The following is a 20,390-nucleotide window of genomic DNA, read 5'->3' as shown; positions in this document are numbered from 1 at the left end:
GGAGCAATGTAGAGGAAGGGCAAGTTATGGGTTTCATGCATGAATTTGTGGAATGAATGGAACGAATTCATTTGAACTAATAAAGTTCAATAGAGTTTAAGGATTGTATAGGATCTTTTTTTATGGAATTTGAGGAAGCTTTTAACTTTTTTTGTTTGTTTTTTTATTTGTTTTAATAAATTTTTATTGCTCGAAATAGAAATTTACTAGTCTGAATCACAATGAGCTTTTTGTGTTTTTTGAGGTTAGGTGTTTTTAAAAAATAACTAGCTGGTAATTTTTGAATTTAGAAAAGCCGTTACAAAAATTTGAAAAATTCCTAAACAAATTGCATTCTGTACACTGATTGCCTAGCACTATCTAGCATTCTTAGTTAATAATCATAATTTCTCTTAAATCGAGCGTCAACGTTTCTAGATCTTTAGAAGCGTAGCAGATCGAAGAATTCCTGGATTGGATATGTTGAAAAGGACGCTAGAATCCTTAATATCCTGAACTGGCAGAAGGTTTGGAAGGATAGAGCTGTCTCTAAACATTCCCTACGTGCGCCCAACCAAGGAAGTAAGTAAATAATAATCATAACGATTTTATCCTTAACAATAATTCTTAAATCTATATTATGTATATATAAGCTCAGGGATACAGCACATAACCTTCATTGTCAATGATTCTCAAAATTGACAATAACATTTTAACCTCAAAATCATTGCCACATTCCATTCCATCAAAAATTTCATTACCAAATGCACCACAGCCTGTTCATGCCTTGTTCAATTTCAAAATTGATCAAAGACAAGCGAAATAAAATTTGTCAATTTCTTAACATCATGACAGTATGTCATTCAAAAAAAATACTCAAGTTAATCTTGACTCAGCACAAAAAATTCTGACAATTTCGCATGAAAATAAATAAATTTCAAACACGAAATATTACTAAAAATGCGTCATTCACAACAAATATGTGATCATGTATTTTTATGAAGAAAAAGACACTCAGCATGTCGCACACATATATTATATAAACAAGCTATCTCTTGAATAAAAGATATTTTATATATACATTTTTTACGTAAAGTACAGCAGAGTTGCAAAAGAGGCACCTGGGACAGACAAAATCCATACAATGTCTCGATAATTTGTATGGTTTTTCTTACAAATCCATGCAAATTTTCAATAATTTGTACGGTTTTAGACTGTCACAAGTGCCTTTTGCAGAAATGGCACCTGTGACTGGCAAAAACCATACAAGTACTTGATCATTTGTATGGTTTTGTAAGAAAAAACAAGCAAATGTTAGAGAATTTGTAAGGTTTTTGCCTGTCACAGTTGCTTATTTTGCAACTCTGCTGTACAGCTATGAAGTAGGGTAAAAACTAAAATTTGTATGGATGCTTAAATCATAGAGCTAAAAGAAATTATGGTTGCACTATAGTGCACAAGATGAGATACGATGAAAGATGAAGAAGATGAAAAAAAATTAGGACATAAAACTTTCTCGCAGACAACGAAAAAGAAGGAAGGAAATTTTTTCCCATGCTTTTGTCTGCCACACATTTCTCAAATAAAAATAAGGAAACTGGTATAGAAAAAAATAGTTGAAAAGAAGAAATTCTTTTTTTTTTTGACTGTTCCACTCTCTTCATTCATTCACTCTATATCTTTGCTCTGTAATTTGTTGTCATACGTACCGAAAGGAAAAGTCTCATTTAACAGAAGCAAAAGAATTTTTTTTTCTATTTCCTCAAAAAAAGACTTAAAGACTGAGATGAATTATGGTCTGTGATAGTAGATGAAAGCGCATATAACCCGTATTTTATGTTAGTTCCTTTTGGAATAAATTATAAAATTTAAAAGGTAACTGTCAAAAATTATTTGAAAAATAACGGTCGAAAAAAATTCAAAATACGTCGTTAAAGATGCAAAAAATAGTTTTTACCATTCAAATTTCAAAAAAAGTCGTTAAAGATGCAAAAACCAGTAGTTCGGCCCTTATATTTCAAAAATTATTTGAAAATAACGATCGAAAAAATTCTAAAATTTGAAAAGGAACCGTTGAAGATGCAAAAACAGTTGAACGCCTCTCGATTTTCAATAATTCAAAATAACCCTTAAAGATGCAAAAAATAGTCACAAACCCCTCAAAATTTCAAAAAATATCCGTTATAAATCAAACAGAATCACAATCATTATCTAACTTCCTTCCAAAAATTAAGTACAGCCATTCATCTAGCTAAAAGGCGCCAATTCTTACACTACTGCTGTTTCGCAATTAGTAAGCATGCCATATCTTAGTTTGTTAGGTGATGATAAAGAAGGAAATTATGAAATAAAAAAATACAAAAAAAATGGAACAAGCACTTTTGGTAGAATTGTACAATAGACGACAGAAAATGTTAAGAAGTCATTCATATCAGCTCAAGATGTGGCATTGTTGACATACATATTTAAGGAGAAAATATTTTGCATCTCTACAAAATTCTTATCTGTATACATATTAAGATGTCAAGAACAGTGTGCGTTTGATATGATGATTGAGGATAATTGCAAGGAATTCAAATTAATCTAAATTACTATTATCTAAGCATACATATCGTTTACATGTTCACCTTCACATTCTCTATGTGCTATTGTGAATGTAAATTCAAAAATTCCTTTTATTTTTCCATCCTTTCCAATATTATACAGTATAGAAAGTTATTTCAGCAACCTGGCGCCATAGTCATATTATTTGTAGGTAAACAACGGAAATTTTTTTTTCTGTGCATGTAACCCTCATATCTATAAATATTATTTTTTAACAAAAGCATATGTAGTTGAACTTTTCATCCCTTTTGACTTTATTTCGCCCCTTACTAGTTTTAAAACTTGATTCTTATCAGTAGAAAAATATGTTATGAAATTTTTCTTTTTGGAATGTTTTTGGATTATAGGATAGTAAGTAAGGAGGATTCTTGAACATGAAGGCATAAACTTCTATAAAGCTTTCAAGTAGTTGAACAATAATAATTTTTGAAAAATAACGGTTAAGAAATATTTGAAAAATAACGGTCAAATTTTTTTGAAAATTAATCAAGTTTGAAAGCTTTTTTTGCTGAATTCAGCAATAAAAGCTCTAATCAAAATCCAAGCAAGACAGTTAAAAAGCTTCATTTTTTGCTGAATTCAGCAATGAAAGCTCTAAATCAAGGATAGTCTAGCAAGACAGCTTAAAAGCTTATTTCGCTGAATTCAGCACTTTAAGCTCTACAATCAATTATCCTAGTAAGACAGACAGATGAAATGCTAACAAATCCATCCTTAAATACTAATCACGCTAAAAAAAGTTTGACTTCTGTACACCTTGACATGTTTCACTGTTGCTACGAAAGCAAAAAAAACGGAAGTAATTGAATTTTCAAGTGAACGAGAATATGTCATGAATGTTGAATAAATTGAGATACTTCAAGTTCATGGCTTATTCTAGGAAAAAGCAGCGCTCGATATAACGTGATAAGTATCCACAAATTATGTTTTCTTTCTTATCTACAACCAACAGCAAAACAGCACTTACCTTCTGTTATAAAGTCATAGCTTTGTTGAATAGATTGTTGTTGAAATTTCTGCTGATAGTCCATATCAAATAATTGATTCGAATTATGCAGCATTGCCTGAGGTAATGAATTAACAACCATTGTATTATATTGATCGGTAATTTGCGGTAGTGGCGGTAGAACTTCATCCTCAGGCGATCTCTCACTTCCATAACCTTGATCATAACATTGATCATTTACTTGTTGTAATGGTGGTGGATTTTGTGTAACAATTCGATTTATTGGATCAAATTTAACACGATGCCCGTGTGCTGAAATGATGATAAAAATGAAATAAAATTATTAAATTATTCTCATAATGTTTATATTTCAATTATTTAAGCTATCATAAGCACAGAGATGAAAAGTTAAACGAAGGGAAGAAACGAGAAAAAGAGAATTAATTTATCATTCTATGATGAACATGATAATAACAACATTGTTAACAAGTAGTCTAATATATATAAAGAAAAATGGATAAAAAAGCTCATAAAAGCATGTAGAATAATTTAAATATCATAAAAATACATGTATTGCATGCAATTTTTATATATATTTTATTTTTATGAAAAACAGACTTTTATTAGATAGGAAAAATGGAGGAAACATGAGAAGAAAATATGATTTAATGTTTAACGCAAAAATCAATAAAGAAAAAACTCTTTAAAGTACATAAATTTTCAGAAAATACAATAACAGTGAAAGAAGTTTGCAGAATACATAAAATATAAATAAAACCCGAAATGAATGCATGAGTATTGTGTTCCTCATGCATGAATATGAATTCAAAAAATGAAACAACAAAAAAAAATGAAGTAATTGTGTATAGAAGCTTTTGAGAATATAAAAAGCTCACAACGCTAAGGATTTATGGCATTTGAATGTAAAGTTTTTCAGTCTAAATAACACGAGTTTTGGATTGGGAAATGTTAAAAATTTGTTTTTTAATTAAAAGATATGTTAAAGTTCAAAACTGAGCAAATGTGGCTTAGTTGCTCAAATTTAAGTTATAAACTGAGCAAATACGGATGAGTTGCTCAAATTTAGGTTCAAAATTGTTCAAGTTTAAATTTAAAACTGAGCAAGTTTGACAGAATTGCTGAAATTCAAGTTCAAAACTGAGCAATTAACACCGAGTTGCTCAATTATAAGTTCAAAACTGAGCAATTGTGACTGAGTTGTTCAATTTTAAGTTCAAAGTTGTTCAAATTTATTAAATAGTTCAAAATTAAATGCAAAACTGAGCAAATAAGGCAGAGTTGCTCAATTTTAAGTCAGAAGCTCAGCAAAAGTTGTTGCGTTGCTTAAATTCCAGTTCAAAGTTGCTCAATTTTAAGTTCAAAACTGAGCAAAGTGACAAAATCCAAATCTGCGAAATTGCTCAATTTTAATTAAAAAATTCAACAAAAAAGCTCAATTGTTCAATTTAAATCCCAAAAATTTAATAAAATTTCCTTTAATTTACCTTTAAATCCGTTTTAAAACAAATTTAATCAAATAAGTAAACACACAATTTTTCTGCATTTTCCATATAAAATATTGACAAAAAAGCCCTTTTTAAATTCAATTTTTAAACCATTTCAATCCCATTATACAATCAATGTCTTTTTAGCCTTAAAAATTTCATCAAAAACAGTAAAATATAAAACATCATTTTATCCAACAATATTGATCGTTCCTCAATCCATAAACATCTCTCGCACCGTGTGAATACATAAAAAAAAAAAGTTTATGTGAGGTCTTGTTCCACCCCACATTTTCACTTTTATATGAAAATGAAAAATTAAAATGCAAAACGAATATTAAATAGATAGGAATCAAGGATGGTAATTTCATACACAACAACATATATGTGTTCCTATATCGATACACATCTCAATATATATCTATAAAAAATAACATAAATAGCTAAAAAAAGAGAAATTATGTGAAAAAAGCTCTTTTCAGCCACAAAAAAAAATGTATTTAAAGTAATCAGGAAATGTCTCGTTTTTAGACACAAGAAATACATAAAAATGCTATATCAATTTTCTAAATCAAATTCAATTTTTCCTTTTTCTTTGTTGCTAAATATATATATATTTTTAATCTTATACTTGTTAAGTGCGCGCTTATTTGAATAATAAAAATATACGGATTTTCCTCATTGAATGAATGGAACAGCTGAATAAGTGAGATAGGATTTCCATGATAGCATATTTTATTATAGATTCAACATAAAAGGACGTTGAAAAGAAGCACAAAGTGAGGCTTAATATATTATATTTGTGTGGCGCTTCTAACTGATTACTGTTTATTTTCCAAATTATTTCCTGTCTCGTATGTATTCCTATGTGTAGACATAAATAAAAAATTTTTATATGTAAAGGCTTTAGGAACTTGCTTGAGGAGCTTCTTTCCCTCTTTAGATAAAATTTTCATTTTTTTTTCCTTCGACACATTATGTTATAGGAATAGGAAGTCGTTGGGCGTATTATGTCTATTTGGGTTTCTATTGCTTTGTTTAGAATTCTTATGTTAGGAACTTAAGTTCTGCGTACGTTTGCGTAGTTTTAAAAGATCTTTTAGAAAGCTCTGCGTAAGGCTGCGTAAGTGTCAAAAGAGCTTTTAGAAAGCTTTTGGTTCCAAATACCGTTATATTTTAAATAATTTTCAATCGTTATTTTTCAAATTTTTCACGTCCGTTAATTTTCAAATATTTCATCCGTTAATTTTCAAATATCTTTCAGTGTTATTTTTGAAATATTTTTCGACGTTATTTTTCAAATATTTCTCAACCGTTAGTTTTCAAATAATTTCTAGTCCGTTACTTTTCAAATATCATTTAACCGTTATTTTTTTACATAATTTCTCTTAGAAAACTTGCAGCTTTTCTGCCTCTAGCAGGCAATGAGGAGAGTTTACTCTGATTAATTATACTAGTTGAGCATGCTGACAAGCGTGCTTTCAGCAAAAACACGGCATTTGCCTGCTATCCTGCCTTAAAAATGCGCTTTCCACCACCCCACTCAACTACGCCTATACTAGTTATCCATCCTCGTGTGAGGGTAGCGGAAACAAGTATTTTACTGCTTAAAGATCTCTCCTCATTCATCATTCATTCATTCAGATTTTGTTATTTTTTTTTGTGTGTGGTTTTCGTTCGAAATTTTCCTCAACATAAATTTGGCAATAAAAAAAAGAGAGGGACATAAAAAATGTATAAATTTGCTAAATAACAATTTAATTTAAAGCGAAAAATAACAGCAGTAAAAAAAATGGTGATTAATGCATGCACATATAAATTGTGGATGCCTTGCAAATGTCTCGCGAGCTTTTTTTGTGTGTATTTTAATCAATCAATCAATCAATCACCTTGATGCGGTATCCTGAACGAATTGGTTTCATGATTTCGTATAAAATTTTCCCTAACATATGTATTAGCAACGCGAAATGAAAGATTTTGTTGTTTTAGATGAACAAAATGTTGTTCGGCTTGATAGCGGTGCTGTTGCTGATAAATTTCATCAAATTTCCTAATTGCTGATAATTGTGCATTATCATAACTTGGTGGCTGATTTGATGGATATTGATATACTACAATGATGTTAGTAGAAAGAAAAAAAAGATAGAAATGTCCACAACATTAAGTTATTCCGTCATGTTAGAATTTTGTAATGTAATGTAATCTCGAGATAGATCCAACAAATAGAGAGAGAATGAAAACCAGTAAGATGTTATTATACACACACAAAATGATATCACAAAAGCCTATAGTATATCCAATGTATATTTAGATAGAACAAAAGAAAGCAATTTGCTAATACTTACTGCTACTATTCGTATCATCACTGCCCTCATAATCAATGTCTGTATCGAGATGATTAGGCAAACTTCCATGTATAATTTTCTTCTTATCCTTGTCCTTCTCTTTATCCCTGCTTTTTCCTTGATTTAATTTCTTTGGTTTTGTTATTGTGGTCACATTTGAATTTGCTGCTATAATTTGTCCAATTCCGTCAAAGTTCTGTTCTCCGGTATTATTGTTACTAAATGGCTTTTTGTCGAAATCTTGTGCTGATATATTGCTGTTCTTTCGTTTTGATTTTGAGTATTTTGTTGAGCAGCAGATGCCATTAGTTATAGATGATGACTTGTTATCGATATTGTCTGTAAAATATTACCTCATTATTAAATTTTCTTATCTTTCGTATATGTATTAAATAGAAAATTGGAAATGGCTTCAATTCAATTCAATTAGATCTCTCAAATTGCCTTTAAGCTACTTAACTTTTTCATTTCGAAAAGATATAAATTTTATGTTACAAAACGACCTAGAAACAGTGTTGGAAGAGTGTCAAATTGGTTTGTTCTGGATTTGGCAATCATAAACATCCAGAATGGATTAAAAGTATCTAATTTTTTCTGGATCTTAGAAGATACAGTAAACATGAAAATTATGACAGTTTTCTACTTTCAATCAGCAGACATAACACTTTGCCAACACTGCATCTGCAAAATAGTTCATACTAACTTTGTGATTGTGTTCTGCGACCTGATAATCCTTTTCCCGAGCTCACATTTGATCCCATAATTTTTTCAGTGCGTGTTGATGTGCTAATTTTGTCATTAATACAATGATCATCAGATGCTGGCTCTAATATGTTCCTTTTATCATTCTGCTCACTCGATTCATTTGATTTTTTATCCTCAGAATTTCGATCACGTTCACGACGACAATTTCTAATTTCCTTTGTTTGTTGTAATGATTTTAAATTGTTATGTTGCTGCAATGATGCCAATCGTTTGACTAACAAAAGGAATACCTGAGGGTGAAATAAAAAGAAACAATATTAGATATACAGAATGGGTAAATTGTAATAAAATTAAATAATTTCACAAATTTCTTTTGTTTATTTATCAAAGATCCAGTAAGGTTTCTTTAATTAATTTATAATTCAGTTATAAACGAATTACATGCTTGAGAGGAGGAAACCTTCTATAGTTTTCAACAATTACAAGACTATTTTATGAAGCAGAATAATTAAATTACCTAAAATTCAAAAACACACGCACAAGAACTGAGCAACTTGTGAAAAACTGACAAATTTATTTTGAATCTCAGCAAATAGATGCAAAAACTGACGCGAAATTTTAAAAATAATAATTCAGTTATAAATGACAAACTATTTTCCTGCGAAACAAAGCGAAAAATAATAAAAATTAAATTTTATCTACAATCTTATCAGCACGATATGAAAAAAAGTCTCTCTTTTTTCGCTTTTTGTTTTCTACACGCGATTATCTATCTATTCACAACCACCAACAAATCGCGATAAATCATCATTAGTACTGCATTCATCACTAATTTCACGTTCAATTTATCAGTTAGTAAAACCCAGTCATGATAAATGCAGTTAAATATGTTAGTGACTCATGAATGAACTCATATTATAGACGTAATAAAAAAGTGAAGAGCATCATCTATATCATCAAATCACACTCGAGAAAATCAAATAATATGATGAAAATTTATGATTGCCATTAGCAAAAAATGAGAAAAAGTATTTCTTTTTGGCTTTAAAAAGAGAGATCTGTGTCTGGATGTGATGCAGGGATGGAGTTGAGGGGATTGAGGCAGTTTCAAGGCAGCTTAGGATTTTGTGTATTCATGGTAAGTCAGGTTTTGGAGGTTATGAACTGGTTGCTGGATTATATAATATGGATTCTTTAGGTAGACATCTATTCCTTTAGGGTTTGTGCTAATATATAGCTGATTGGTGCTCTAAGTGCCTTCAATATACACGAGCAACAAGTCACATACTCGAACAACACAGTGTGTGAAAGAGGTCATGGACTGATCGCTATGTTGTATAATAGGGATTCCATAGGTAGACCCAGTTACATGGAGTTTGTGCTAAAATACAGCACAGAGTATGGTGCTCTAAGAACCTAAGATCTACTCGAGCAACAAGCTACAAACTCGAACTGCAGAGAGTGTTCCCTAAGCAACCGTTACATCGTCTTATCAACGGTTAGACGCGAGGTTGCCCTGACTTTACCGTGACGACTGATTTCGACTAATTCAACCCATGTGGCACGCCATCTTGTGGCGCTCGGAGTGGTAGAGGGGAACCCCAAACCTCAATACAGACCCCCATGACCCCCCAACTACATGCCTGATGCAACAAATAGATGAACAAATAGAAGCACTTGAAAAATGGGTTGAATGTACAGAGAAGTGAAATCAAAAAAATACATAAATTACTGAATCCATAAATTCCACTCGATATCCTCTCATGTGCCTCAATATAATAATGAGAAAAAAAAATTATTTCCTTCATTCCTTCTCATGTATTTCTTATTTCAACAGAAATAAAAAAATTTATATCTTATGTATGTACCGTTGGAAATATATAACATACATAATTCAATCAAAAATTGCTACAAAATTGAAATTTGAGTATATGTATGCCTGTACATGTAAAGTTTGTCTTGAAAATTGATGGAAAAGCTGCTGGGTCATAAATTTCATGGCATGAAAGTAGGAAGAAGTACGGAAAGCCAATAAATTTTTTTGATAATATGTTATAAAGGAATGATAATGGAGGGGATGAATATGAGTATTGATATCTCATGCCATTAGGTTTGGGAATGTTCGCCTGAATCAATTGAGAGGAAATAATTTTATTATTATCTAGTATTAAATGTAATTTTATATTGCTGGCTATTATTGTTTGCCATTTTATTATTATTACTAGATAAACCTTAATAAAGGAAACATTGAAATTCTGTACGGATGATTAGATGTGTTCTATGGGAAAGTGTGGGAAATTTTGGATGCAATTTGACCTTTAACGGTTTTTCTGTTTTGAAAATGTCAAAAAATGAGCTTTTGGGTGAAATTCAAATTACTTTTGACCGTTAAAATTCAAATTTCGTTCTGCCGCTTTAATTTGAATTTATTTTAGCCGTTGGAATTTAAATTTGTTTAAGCCGTTAAAATTTAAAATTGTTAAAATTGAATTCGGAAATCGAAATTCAAATTTTTTGAAGCCGGTAGATTTTAAATTTCTTAAAAAGGATAAAATTTTGAATTTTTAAAATCGTTAATTTCCAAAAAATATTTTTATGGTAAATTTCTAATTTTTCTAACTCGTTAAACTTCAAATTTATTTTAGCCGTCAAAATTCATATTATATTGAAAATTTAAATTTTAGCCGTTAAATTTTAAATTTTAAAACGTCGTTGAATTTTAATGTTTTCACAACTCGTTAAAAGCTCAAAATTTCAAAAAGCCATTAAAAAGTTCAGCACATTTCACAATCATCAAAGTCGCAAATTATGTTACGAAACTGCAACAAACTAACTGCCATGAAACTATAATAAATTTATAATGTCTATTACGGCGCCTGACTATAATGTTTGTCTGATAAGAAAATGAAATCGACATTCAAAAATTTTGTCAGAAAATAAATAAATTGAGTGAAATCCAATAACAATGCGTTAATTGCAAGGCTGTATGCAGTCTGCCATCAATTATTATCCGCCTTAATTAGCTTTAATTGTGTTGGTAATTGGCAATTTAAAAATAGTTTTCTCCTTGAAATTTTAATTAAATTCTTCCTGATTTCATGTAATTTTCTAGATTAATTATTAGGTAATCTGGATCTTTGATCTGTATCTAATCTATAGTCATTGAATTGCTGATCTGATCTTTCAAATTAAGTCTAATCTTGACCTTAACATCAATAATTATAATCGATTTAGATCCATAAAATAATCTAGCCTCAAAATAATAATTCTAAAGTGAAACTTACCTCATCGCTTGATGGACTTGAATTCTGCACATCTTTCAAATATTTCTGTGTCTCGAGGCTTATTTTACTTATATCCTGCACGTCAATAATACGCGGTGAGTGTGCTAATGTGCTGCTATTGTTTATCGCTGTGACGTTATCTTTAATTAGAGAAAAGTGAAAAAAAGCACATGAAAAACATAAATTTTTATACGCTAAGCCTTATCATCAATTTAATATTATATCTAACATAAAATATTTACAGTTTATTAAACTGTTTATGAGCAGCACTAATATTAAAATCTACAGACAATTACAAATTTTTTCATTCTTGTTGGATTTAACAGATTATAACTCATATTCGTCTACACACCATTTAATGGATTTAATATATACAGTATATACGGAATTAATATAAATATTATTCCATACATCAGTAACATATGTGAAAATCATAAATATATGAACTTAATTCAGCAAAAAATTAATTTTCACTTCAAATACACATGCATGCTTAATAGGTCTTCTTTATTTCATTGCTGTTGTTGTTATTGTTGTTGGCTGTATTTTGTGAAATCACATTTTAGTTCACATTGAATTAATTTTTTCTGATCATGAAAATAATAAAAATAATATTATTTAGACGCAAACAAAGCATAACGAGTATGAATATGCTCATGCATGATATCCGGTGTGCTTTTAGCTGAAACGCATTTTAGTTTTTTGGGCTGTTGACGATTTGTGACATGGGTGTCTGGTTGTTGATTGTTGTTTTTGACAATATTTGGGCTATAAAATGGAAAATGGCACAGAAAACTTTGCGTTTCCATCAATCATAATTGCATGATCTATTTTAATAATGTTTGGATAGCGGTCTATGGCATATGAAAAATAAAATGCAACTGTGGTATGGTGGTAAGGGTGATGGCTGTCTATGCAAATTCTATGGTAAAGAATCGGTTGAAATCTAGTGAATTCTAGTCAAGCATAAGTGACTTCTAACTGCTCTATTTAAATTCACTGCTATATCTAAGTTCGCTGTGAAATTTTCCAACAAAGTATGAGAAAATGCAACAATATGATGTATTGAAGGTTATGGAATAGTAGATCAAGATATTCCGGGATTGGTTCAATCTCAATCTAGAGAATTTGTCAAATTGGAGAAACGGAAGCCCTTAGAAGCTTGATCAGTTAGAAGATGATCATAAGACAGCATATCATCTAGTTGGGTTAGCCAGTTGAGCTTAACTAGCTACTCCTCGGTGGTAAGTTGTTACCAAAACTCGCAGTATACGGTTCATAGCATTGATTTCGATGATATTCTAGTTTGCCGCGACGCACAACTTACATAATACTAATTTCTAACCAGTCTTGGTAAACAGAGCACACCCTGTACTAAGACCAATTTATCCTGTCATCAGCAGGAACTCACATCTCGACGTTCAAAACAATCTAAGCAGTCTGGATACAAGGGCAATTATTTACATGAAACCATTACGAACGATCAGAAGGCTTAAGGAATCTAAATGGTTGAATTTAACTTCCAAACCCTCTCAAAGCTTCTCATGTCTTTTTGACCTCATGCACGTCTTTTAAGTGTTTGATATAAGTTGAAAAATAGCTTTTTTCGGAATCATGTCCAGAATATTTTATTGCATTTGAGTATCAGCTACAAGTGTTTGTCTATTACGCATTAAAGGCACCGAAATCATTTCTATTGAATAATATCGATTAGAAGCTCTCCAAAAGTTAATTCCATTACAACTATTTATTCATACTAAAGGTCAATTTAGGTTTCCTACGAGACAGAAAAACTTTTGCGGCTGATGCTAATTCATAAGTTTCTTCATCATACTTGACCCCTTCGGGGTTAATAATTTCATTACTTAGCAACACTTTCATGCAGAGATAACCGCATTTGCAGTAATATATGAGAAATAGAAGAAGTAATAAAATTTTGAGCATAAAGTTTGTTGTTAAGGATGAAAAATTTATTTGAGAATTTTGAATATTTAATTTTTTGATAAAGTAGAGATGGGAAATTGTTGTGGGGAATGTCAGTTGGTTGTTCCAATTTATTTCTGTACAGCTTTTGAAGAATGAAGTTGATTTTAACAAGCAGATGTGAATTATTTGACGATTGTAAACAAAAAATGAATTTTCTCTGAAAAGGGTTTGCAACTATGAAAGGGGAAATCTACTAACTAAAGATGCAAAAACAATTTGAATTCTAAATGACCGTTGATCTATTTTTAACTGATTTGCTTTATAAATTTCGACATTTTTAATCTGGATTAAAAAATTCAAAGAATTCAGAACAATAAATCAAAAAATTGCAGACACTATCAACTAGACACCACATTGCCTACATTCAATGAATAAAATGAAGCATATGATAAAGTATTAATTTATGTACCTTGTTATTTATTAAACAAATTAATAAAATTTTTCTTTTTGAAGCCCACGAGCAATTTATTTTCAATTATGAAAATATTATGAAATTAACAATGCTTATCCACAGAGTAATGCATCAAGCAGACACTTGTCTTAATACCAGATTATAATTAGAACACAAATGCTGTCAAAAATACATCATGTGCTTAATTATTATTTCCTTAATGATCTCTCGCAATAAAAATGAAGCATAAATCCCCTCTCGATCCATTTTCACTGAACTGCCCACACACACATTGTGCCAAAATGAAAAATAAGGCACATCATTAAATGTGAAAAAATTACGCTTAAAGAGGAAAAATCAGCATTTGAAATAAATAATTAAGTATGAAAAATGTTGCGAATTCAAGTGTGCTTCAATGTCCGGAACTTTTCATGGTTCATTGCTGTGCAGGAAACAAAAATAAATTCAATGAAGAATAATTTTCGTTATTTTTGTGTTAAATTATAATGAAATGACTTCTGTCTTCCTTTAATAGTGAATTTCATAATGTTTAATGCTCGGATATAAATAAAGCAGTAATGCAAATAGATGAGGTGTTGTAAGTGATGAATGACAAATTTAGAATTTTTAAGCTACTTCTTTCCTGTTCTTTCATTCATGAATTGCTCATACAGCACATTAGATTCATATAAAATGTCATTAAGCTACAGATACATCATTTATACATAATTGTTTGAAATTATAAGCAAATGACTAACTAATACTTAAAACAGGACGTTTTGTAGCTTGATGTAGTGTTTTGCATCCAATTAAGTTGAAGTCATGTCACTAAAATGTAGCTCTGTTGATATTATTTAGGTAGCTCAGGCAGTACTGTCATATGATTGTAGCAAGCGCTAAGAGAGATGCTTTACCGGCTACAACTTGATGTCAGTTATTATATAACAGCTGTATGGAAGACTGGGGATTTGGGGAAGCTAAAGTCTGACTCTGAAGCTAACCAAATGTCAAGTGTATACTTTCTCGTGGTATTCCCTGATATCGCTAAATACACCGCTGGCGACCGAGCTATGTGCCAAGATAAGTACATAAAAGAATAAAGTAAAAGCCTATCCAAACCACTTTGTCTAAAGGGTGGCAGCCCCAATCAGACTAGGGATTTTAGCGCTTACAACCGACTATAAGGCAACACAAGGTAAACAGAACTGGACAACCAACGTATGGATGACTATTTTGTATTGAAAGCTTAATATCATGAGACTAATGGCACAGACTATTACCGCACAGATTTAAATCGTTGTTACAGTGTGTGCCATTCAGTCTGTAGACTAAGGGAGAGATTTAGAGTTCCTAATCTCTCGATTTCAACAGATTTTCGGTTAATTCTTCCTTCTCGCATACCTTAATGTGACAGGATTATTAATTACATCAGGAATATGGCTTGAGTATTGCCTTAGAAACCAAAATTGATGGAATAATACTAGCTTTAATTGTTTTAACTCGTAACTTGACATCCAAAGAATTCAAAAGATCATGAGGAACCAATAATTTAATGGAAGCAAGCTGTTGAGAGAGATAGTACTGCATTTGGTATTAGAAATTTGCAAATGGAAGCCAGTGATAGGGCAAGTTTCAGGTGGTTTCTGGGGAGGCCAAGCATCACAATTGATCTGCACGACCAGCAAAGTAAGTAAGTAAGTAGTAACTCGGAACTCAAACCTTCTCACCATGTGAGCCGCGTTTCCTCTACATATTTATCGAAAAAGGACCTTTGAAAAATTGTTCATGCCGAGTCTCGAACTCGGTCCAGATTGCTGGATCGGTGTTGCAATAATTATTTACTGAAGTACTTAACCATCCCGACACCAAGCCACTTTGACTCAAATGAAGTAAGTGTCCCAAAAGATTGACACACATCACTTGCGGATGACTCCCAATACAAATAGATTATGTCATATGAGAAGACAGCATATGATGAAGAAAACAAAAAAATAAATAAGAAAAATATTTCTGGGAATAATAAATGTTGATGCATAAAACTTCTAGTTCTTCTTTTTTGACTCTCAAACAACAACATTGAGAGGATACTTTTTTCCCACAGCTATTAAGGAGACACGTATTTTTTGATCCTTCCGGATAAACATCATAAAACATTTTTCATTGTTAGAATGACCTTACTCTGATTGAAGCAGGTAAGGAATTGTTACATTATATTGGATAGCCTTTTTTTCCATCTCCTTCTATTCTGCGTTTCGGTGCCTTCCTTTCTCTTTTGTGTACATTTCTTTCTGAATGATATTATTCAATATTTCATCATGACTTGAAATTCCTTAACGCATCATACAGAGTTGCTTACCGGGATGTCTAAATGCATTTGGGAATTTCATGATTCTTATAAGTTAAGCTGAGTCAGAACAGCATGACTTTAATGATTTTTTTTATATAATTTAAGTATTTCAAGTTATTTCAGTTGAAACCTGTACAAACTTGATATTCTAGACAGTTCCAAAAAGAATTTTTGTCTAATTGTTTTAAGCTATAAATATGTTGCTGTAAAATGCGATTTATATTCAAGCTAGAAGCCTTTTGTCTGTTTTTGGGTATTTAAAAATTCTTTCATTACATTTCCGGTTCATTATGGGATTTTTTTACATTGACATGATTAAGTACGGAGAAGATTGACAAAGGAAAAAAAGAGTTTTATCAGCAGGTACTCATATCCTTTTTCTCTTTTGCACATTGTGTATTGAAATTCTTTTGTTCAATTTTGAAGTTGGCAATGTCAATGGCCTTTTGGTTGTTTCTATTGTTTGAGAGGAAATCTTTTGGAATCAAAGGAATCTCTTGGATTAAAAGATCCAGTTAGTGTGAAATTGACTTGATTAAGGTGTTTTTAATCCCAAAGATGAAGTAGCAATCACAGAGGTTGAGTAGCAACGTCTAAGATCCTAATAAAGATTTTTTAGGTTATTCACTTCCAATAGCTTCTTCTAACTTAAACGATTTTGATGGCTGGGAAGATATAATCATGGAAAGGAACTGTAGTGTAGATAATGAGTCTATAGTACTAATGTCTCGAACTAAAAAGAATTGCAAGAGGCTTTAATCGAAAGACAAAGATTTTACGTCACCAGCATCACAAACCATGAGAAAAGACATGGATTACACTTGATCTGTACTTTAAGTAAGTAAGTAAGCATCACAAACAGACAATGTTTATGCTCAAGAGTATATTTACAATGGACATGCTCAATTATATTGATTTAGGTGTGTATGCTCACTGTATTTTAAGGTACAGAAAGGAGATAAGTTATTAATAGGTTATTAAAAGGAATGAAATCATGTTCGATATCAACATACAAGATCAATTTTCGACAAGCTCAGAATATGCCAATCAGTTCCTGAAAGTTATTACTGAGGTACAACTTTGCATGCTAGACTCAAAACTTGATAGAGAATATGGAGCTGCTTGCTAAAATCTATTAACATATTGATTTATCTATCTAATTGTCAATCTTTAAGCCTATCGATATTTGCAGCCCTCCAAAAATATACAAAATTAAAATTTGGACAAAAAGCCAGCTTCCAAATGCCTTCTTCGACATGATGCTTCATTTGCCACTGCAATTTAGGAGCGATGCGTGCTTTAATTGCTTAATTGATTCACGGTATGAATACCGTCTGAATTCAATAGCCAACAATATGTCAAGATCAGAAATCCCTTCAATATGCCCTTCAATATTGCCTTCCAGTTATGCCTAGTCATTGAAATCCATCAAACACTCATCAACAACATCCATCATCCATCTCAACAACTCTGTTATTGAGTAAGGTAGTGTGAATTTCAATAATGTTTTATAAGAATTTGATAGCAATAATTTTCACGGCATAAATTTACGGTGGAATGAAAGGCACGCATAATACGCATAATAAGTAAAATTCTTTATGACTCTAACCCATCTCGTGCAAATAACTTCACATTCAGCCATTCCATTCATAAAATTGTTGTTATTTTCTTTAAAAGACGATGAAAGAAACGCGATCGTATTAAAAAAATGAAAAATGTTAAAGGAACAAGAAGAAGTCATCGTAATCTAAAACTGAAGTCTATTTTATGACTTTTTATTGCTGTTGTTTATTATCATTTTTAACTTCCATTACATAAGCATTAAACTTTGTGTATATATTGTTTATTACTGTGTCATTCTACATAGTCATTAGACCTCTTTTGACATTAAAACAATAAAATTTATGTGCAATACAAATATAATTTATGTCCTGAAGTCGTCTAGCCTTTACGACCCCTTACTCTTTCGACACAGATTGCATTTATCATCAATTATCACTTTGTCAAAAAATTTTTAATATATATTATATAATATTGAAATATAACAGGTTTTTTTATGCCTTTATTATGTATGCGTATACATAAAAAAAAATAACTTTCAAATGAGTCACAGGCAGCATGAAGCATATTTCAATATTTTTTTATATTCACGATTTTATCCGTTCACATATGCGTTCATTCACGATTTATGTTTTGTTGCCAGCTCGATTCACAAAAAATCCACTTAATTTATTATTGCAAATTTTTTTCCAAATTTTCAAATGATGATGACTTTAAAATATAGACGGCACTTGAATTAAAAGAGTTTTTAAATTGGATGTTAAAGAAAAGCCAGCACTTTAATTTATCCACATAATTATTTCATTGCGAATTTCAATTCATTCAAAAAATGAAGAGAAATATTTGCTTAACATGCTTTTCATTCCTTATTTTTTTTGTGATTATTCAACTGCAATGTTTCTCTTTTTAGCATCTTAATTGAAGGAGATTGCTGTTTAGATGACTTTTTTCTTCTTTTTCTTTGGAAACTTTTTCTTGTGAAGTATAAGATTTTACTCTTAAATCTTCAAAATTTTAGAAAATTTTTCTTCTGAAGTATAAGATTTTACTCTTAAATCTTCAAAATTTTAGAAAATTTTTCTTCTGAAGTATAAGATTTCTCATAAAAATAGAAATCTATTCTTGTGAAGTATAAGATTTCATACAAAAATTGGAAGATTCCTCTTGTGAAGTATAAGATTTTTGCAGAAACGCTCTTTGAAACAAAAATGATTCCAAATTCTAGAAACTTCCTCTTGTGAAGTATAAGATTTCATACAAAAATGCTTCAAAATTCTAGAAACTTCCTCTTGTGAAGTATAAGATTTCATACAAAAATGCTTCAAAATTCTAGAAACTTCCTCTTGTGAAGTATAAGATTTCATACGGAAATTCTTCAAAATTTTAGAAACTTCTGCTTGTGACGTTTAAGATTTCATTACAAAAAACAAATTCTTCATAATATTTTCAAGAAACTTCCTCTTGTGAAGTATAGATTTCATCGTTTAAAATTTTAGAAACTTTTCTTGTGAAGTATAAGATTTCATAGAAAAACTTCTAATTTTCTTGTGAAGTATGTGATTTCATACAAAAATCTTCAAAATTTCAATTGTTACTACTAAGGTCATAGGTTCGAATTTAATTATTTACCCATTGCTTTTTATTATTTGATTTTTTTGATTTTTTTGATTTTTTAATTTTTAAATTCCTCAGCACTTTTATGATATTTTAAAATATTTTTTGCAATTTTTTTCACAGCTTCAAAGCTACACAAATGCACATTTAATCCAATAAAAAATTTCACTACTCGTCTTTAGTTTTTAATTTGTTTGATTTTCTCTTCTTGTTCTCGTTTAAATGAAATTAATATTCACAGATAAAAACAAAAGCCTCCTATTCTTTATAGTTTCACAATCATGATATTCTTTTCTATCACATTTATCACAAATTATATATCCTCTATTGTTCTATTCATCTCCTATTGTCTTACTATAGCACACAAAAAAAAAAAAAAGTCAACGCAATTAATTATATTTCTAATAACACAATTCAGTTTCCGAAAAATGTAAGGCACGCGAGCTAAACTGAACGGTTGTTGTTATGAGACTACACAGCGATCGGTGCTGCATTTTTTTTTCATACAAAAGTATTTCAATAATTCATGGTGTTGAAGATTGGGGTTGTCGTTGTACGGACTGATTTTTTAAAACTACTCAAAAATTTCAAATAACTAGTCAGACTCAAAAATGTAATGTGACCGCACAGACGAATACAAATTTATGAATATGTGAAATATCATTTATGAAATATTCATCAGGTAACTCACATGCATTCATAAAGGCAACTACCTTTATAGGTATAAATAGATATGTGTGGTATTTCTCGTGCATACACATCCAATGCTTAGTGATATTAGTGTTGGTGAAAAAGAGAAGAAACTGAGAGCGGTGAGGCTAAAAATAACTAACATTTCATTTTATTTTATTCTTTTCTTTCTTTTCTTTCATTCCACATTTCTCTTTTACTTCTTTTTTTTTGCTATTGAAAGTTATGCTTTAGTTCGCTCACATTGCATTTATCCAATATGAATCTAGTTGGGGGATTGATGGTCATGGGATGTTGAAATTATGGGTTTGGAGCGCTTTTTTTTTGACTTATTATTATTATTGTTTGGGGGGATTTATTTATTAATTTAGTTCAAAAATCTATCATGAATTTATTATGCTGATGTAAGAAAACATAGTGCTATGGTGTGGTAG

General features: G+C 30.6%; 1 protein-coding gene across 4 annotated transcripts in view; it reads right to left on the bottom strand.

The window, feature by feature from the left end:
• LOC139099551 (uncharacterized) overlaps positions 1 to 20,390 on the bottom strand; it is a 50,376-nt gene that overhangs the window by 10,642 nt on the left and 19,344 nt on the right. For 2 of the 4 annotated variants that reach the window (XM_070652045.1, XM_070652046.1), the window contains exons 3-7: positions 11,369 to 11,508; positions 8,083 to 8,374; positions 7,380 to 7,718; positions 6,924 to 7,145; positions 3,551 to 3,841 (exon numbers count right to left, since the gene is read on the bottom strand). In XM_070652045.1, the coding sequence (XP_070508146.1) occupies positions 3,551 to 3,841; positions 6,924 to 7,145; positions 7,380 to 7,718; positions 8,083 to 8,374; positions 11,369 to 11,508 (1,284 nt within the window). Of the gene's footprint in view, positions 1 to 3,550; positions 3,842 to 6,923; positions 7,146 to 7,379; positions 7,719 to 8,082; positions 8,375 to 8,601; positions 8,740 to 11,368; positions 11,509 to 20,390 lie in introns of those variants that run through there. The other 2 variants (XM_070652048.1, XM_070652047.1) reach the window with 2 other exon arrangements.

Source organism: Chironomus tepperi, unplaced genomic scaffold (assembly GCF_022539635.2).
Source record: "Chironomus tepperi strain 1889 unplaced genomic scaffold, CSIRO-AGI_Ctep_v1 contig_475, whole genome shotgun sequence".
Lineage (NCBI taxonomy): Eukaryota > Metazoa > Arthropoda > Insecta > Diptera > Chironomidae > Chironomus > Chironomus tepperi.
Note: the sequence above shows the minus strand (reverse complement) of the source record. Positions and strands in the feature narration are given on the sequence as shown.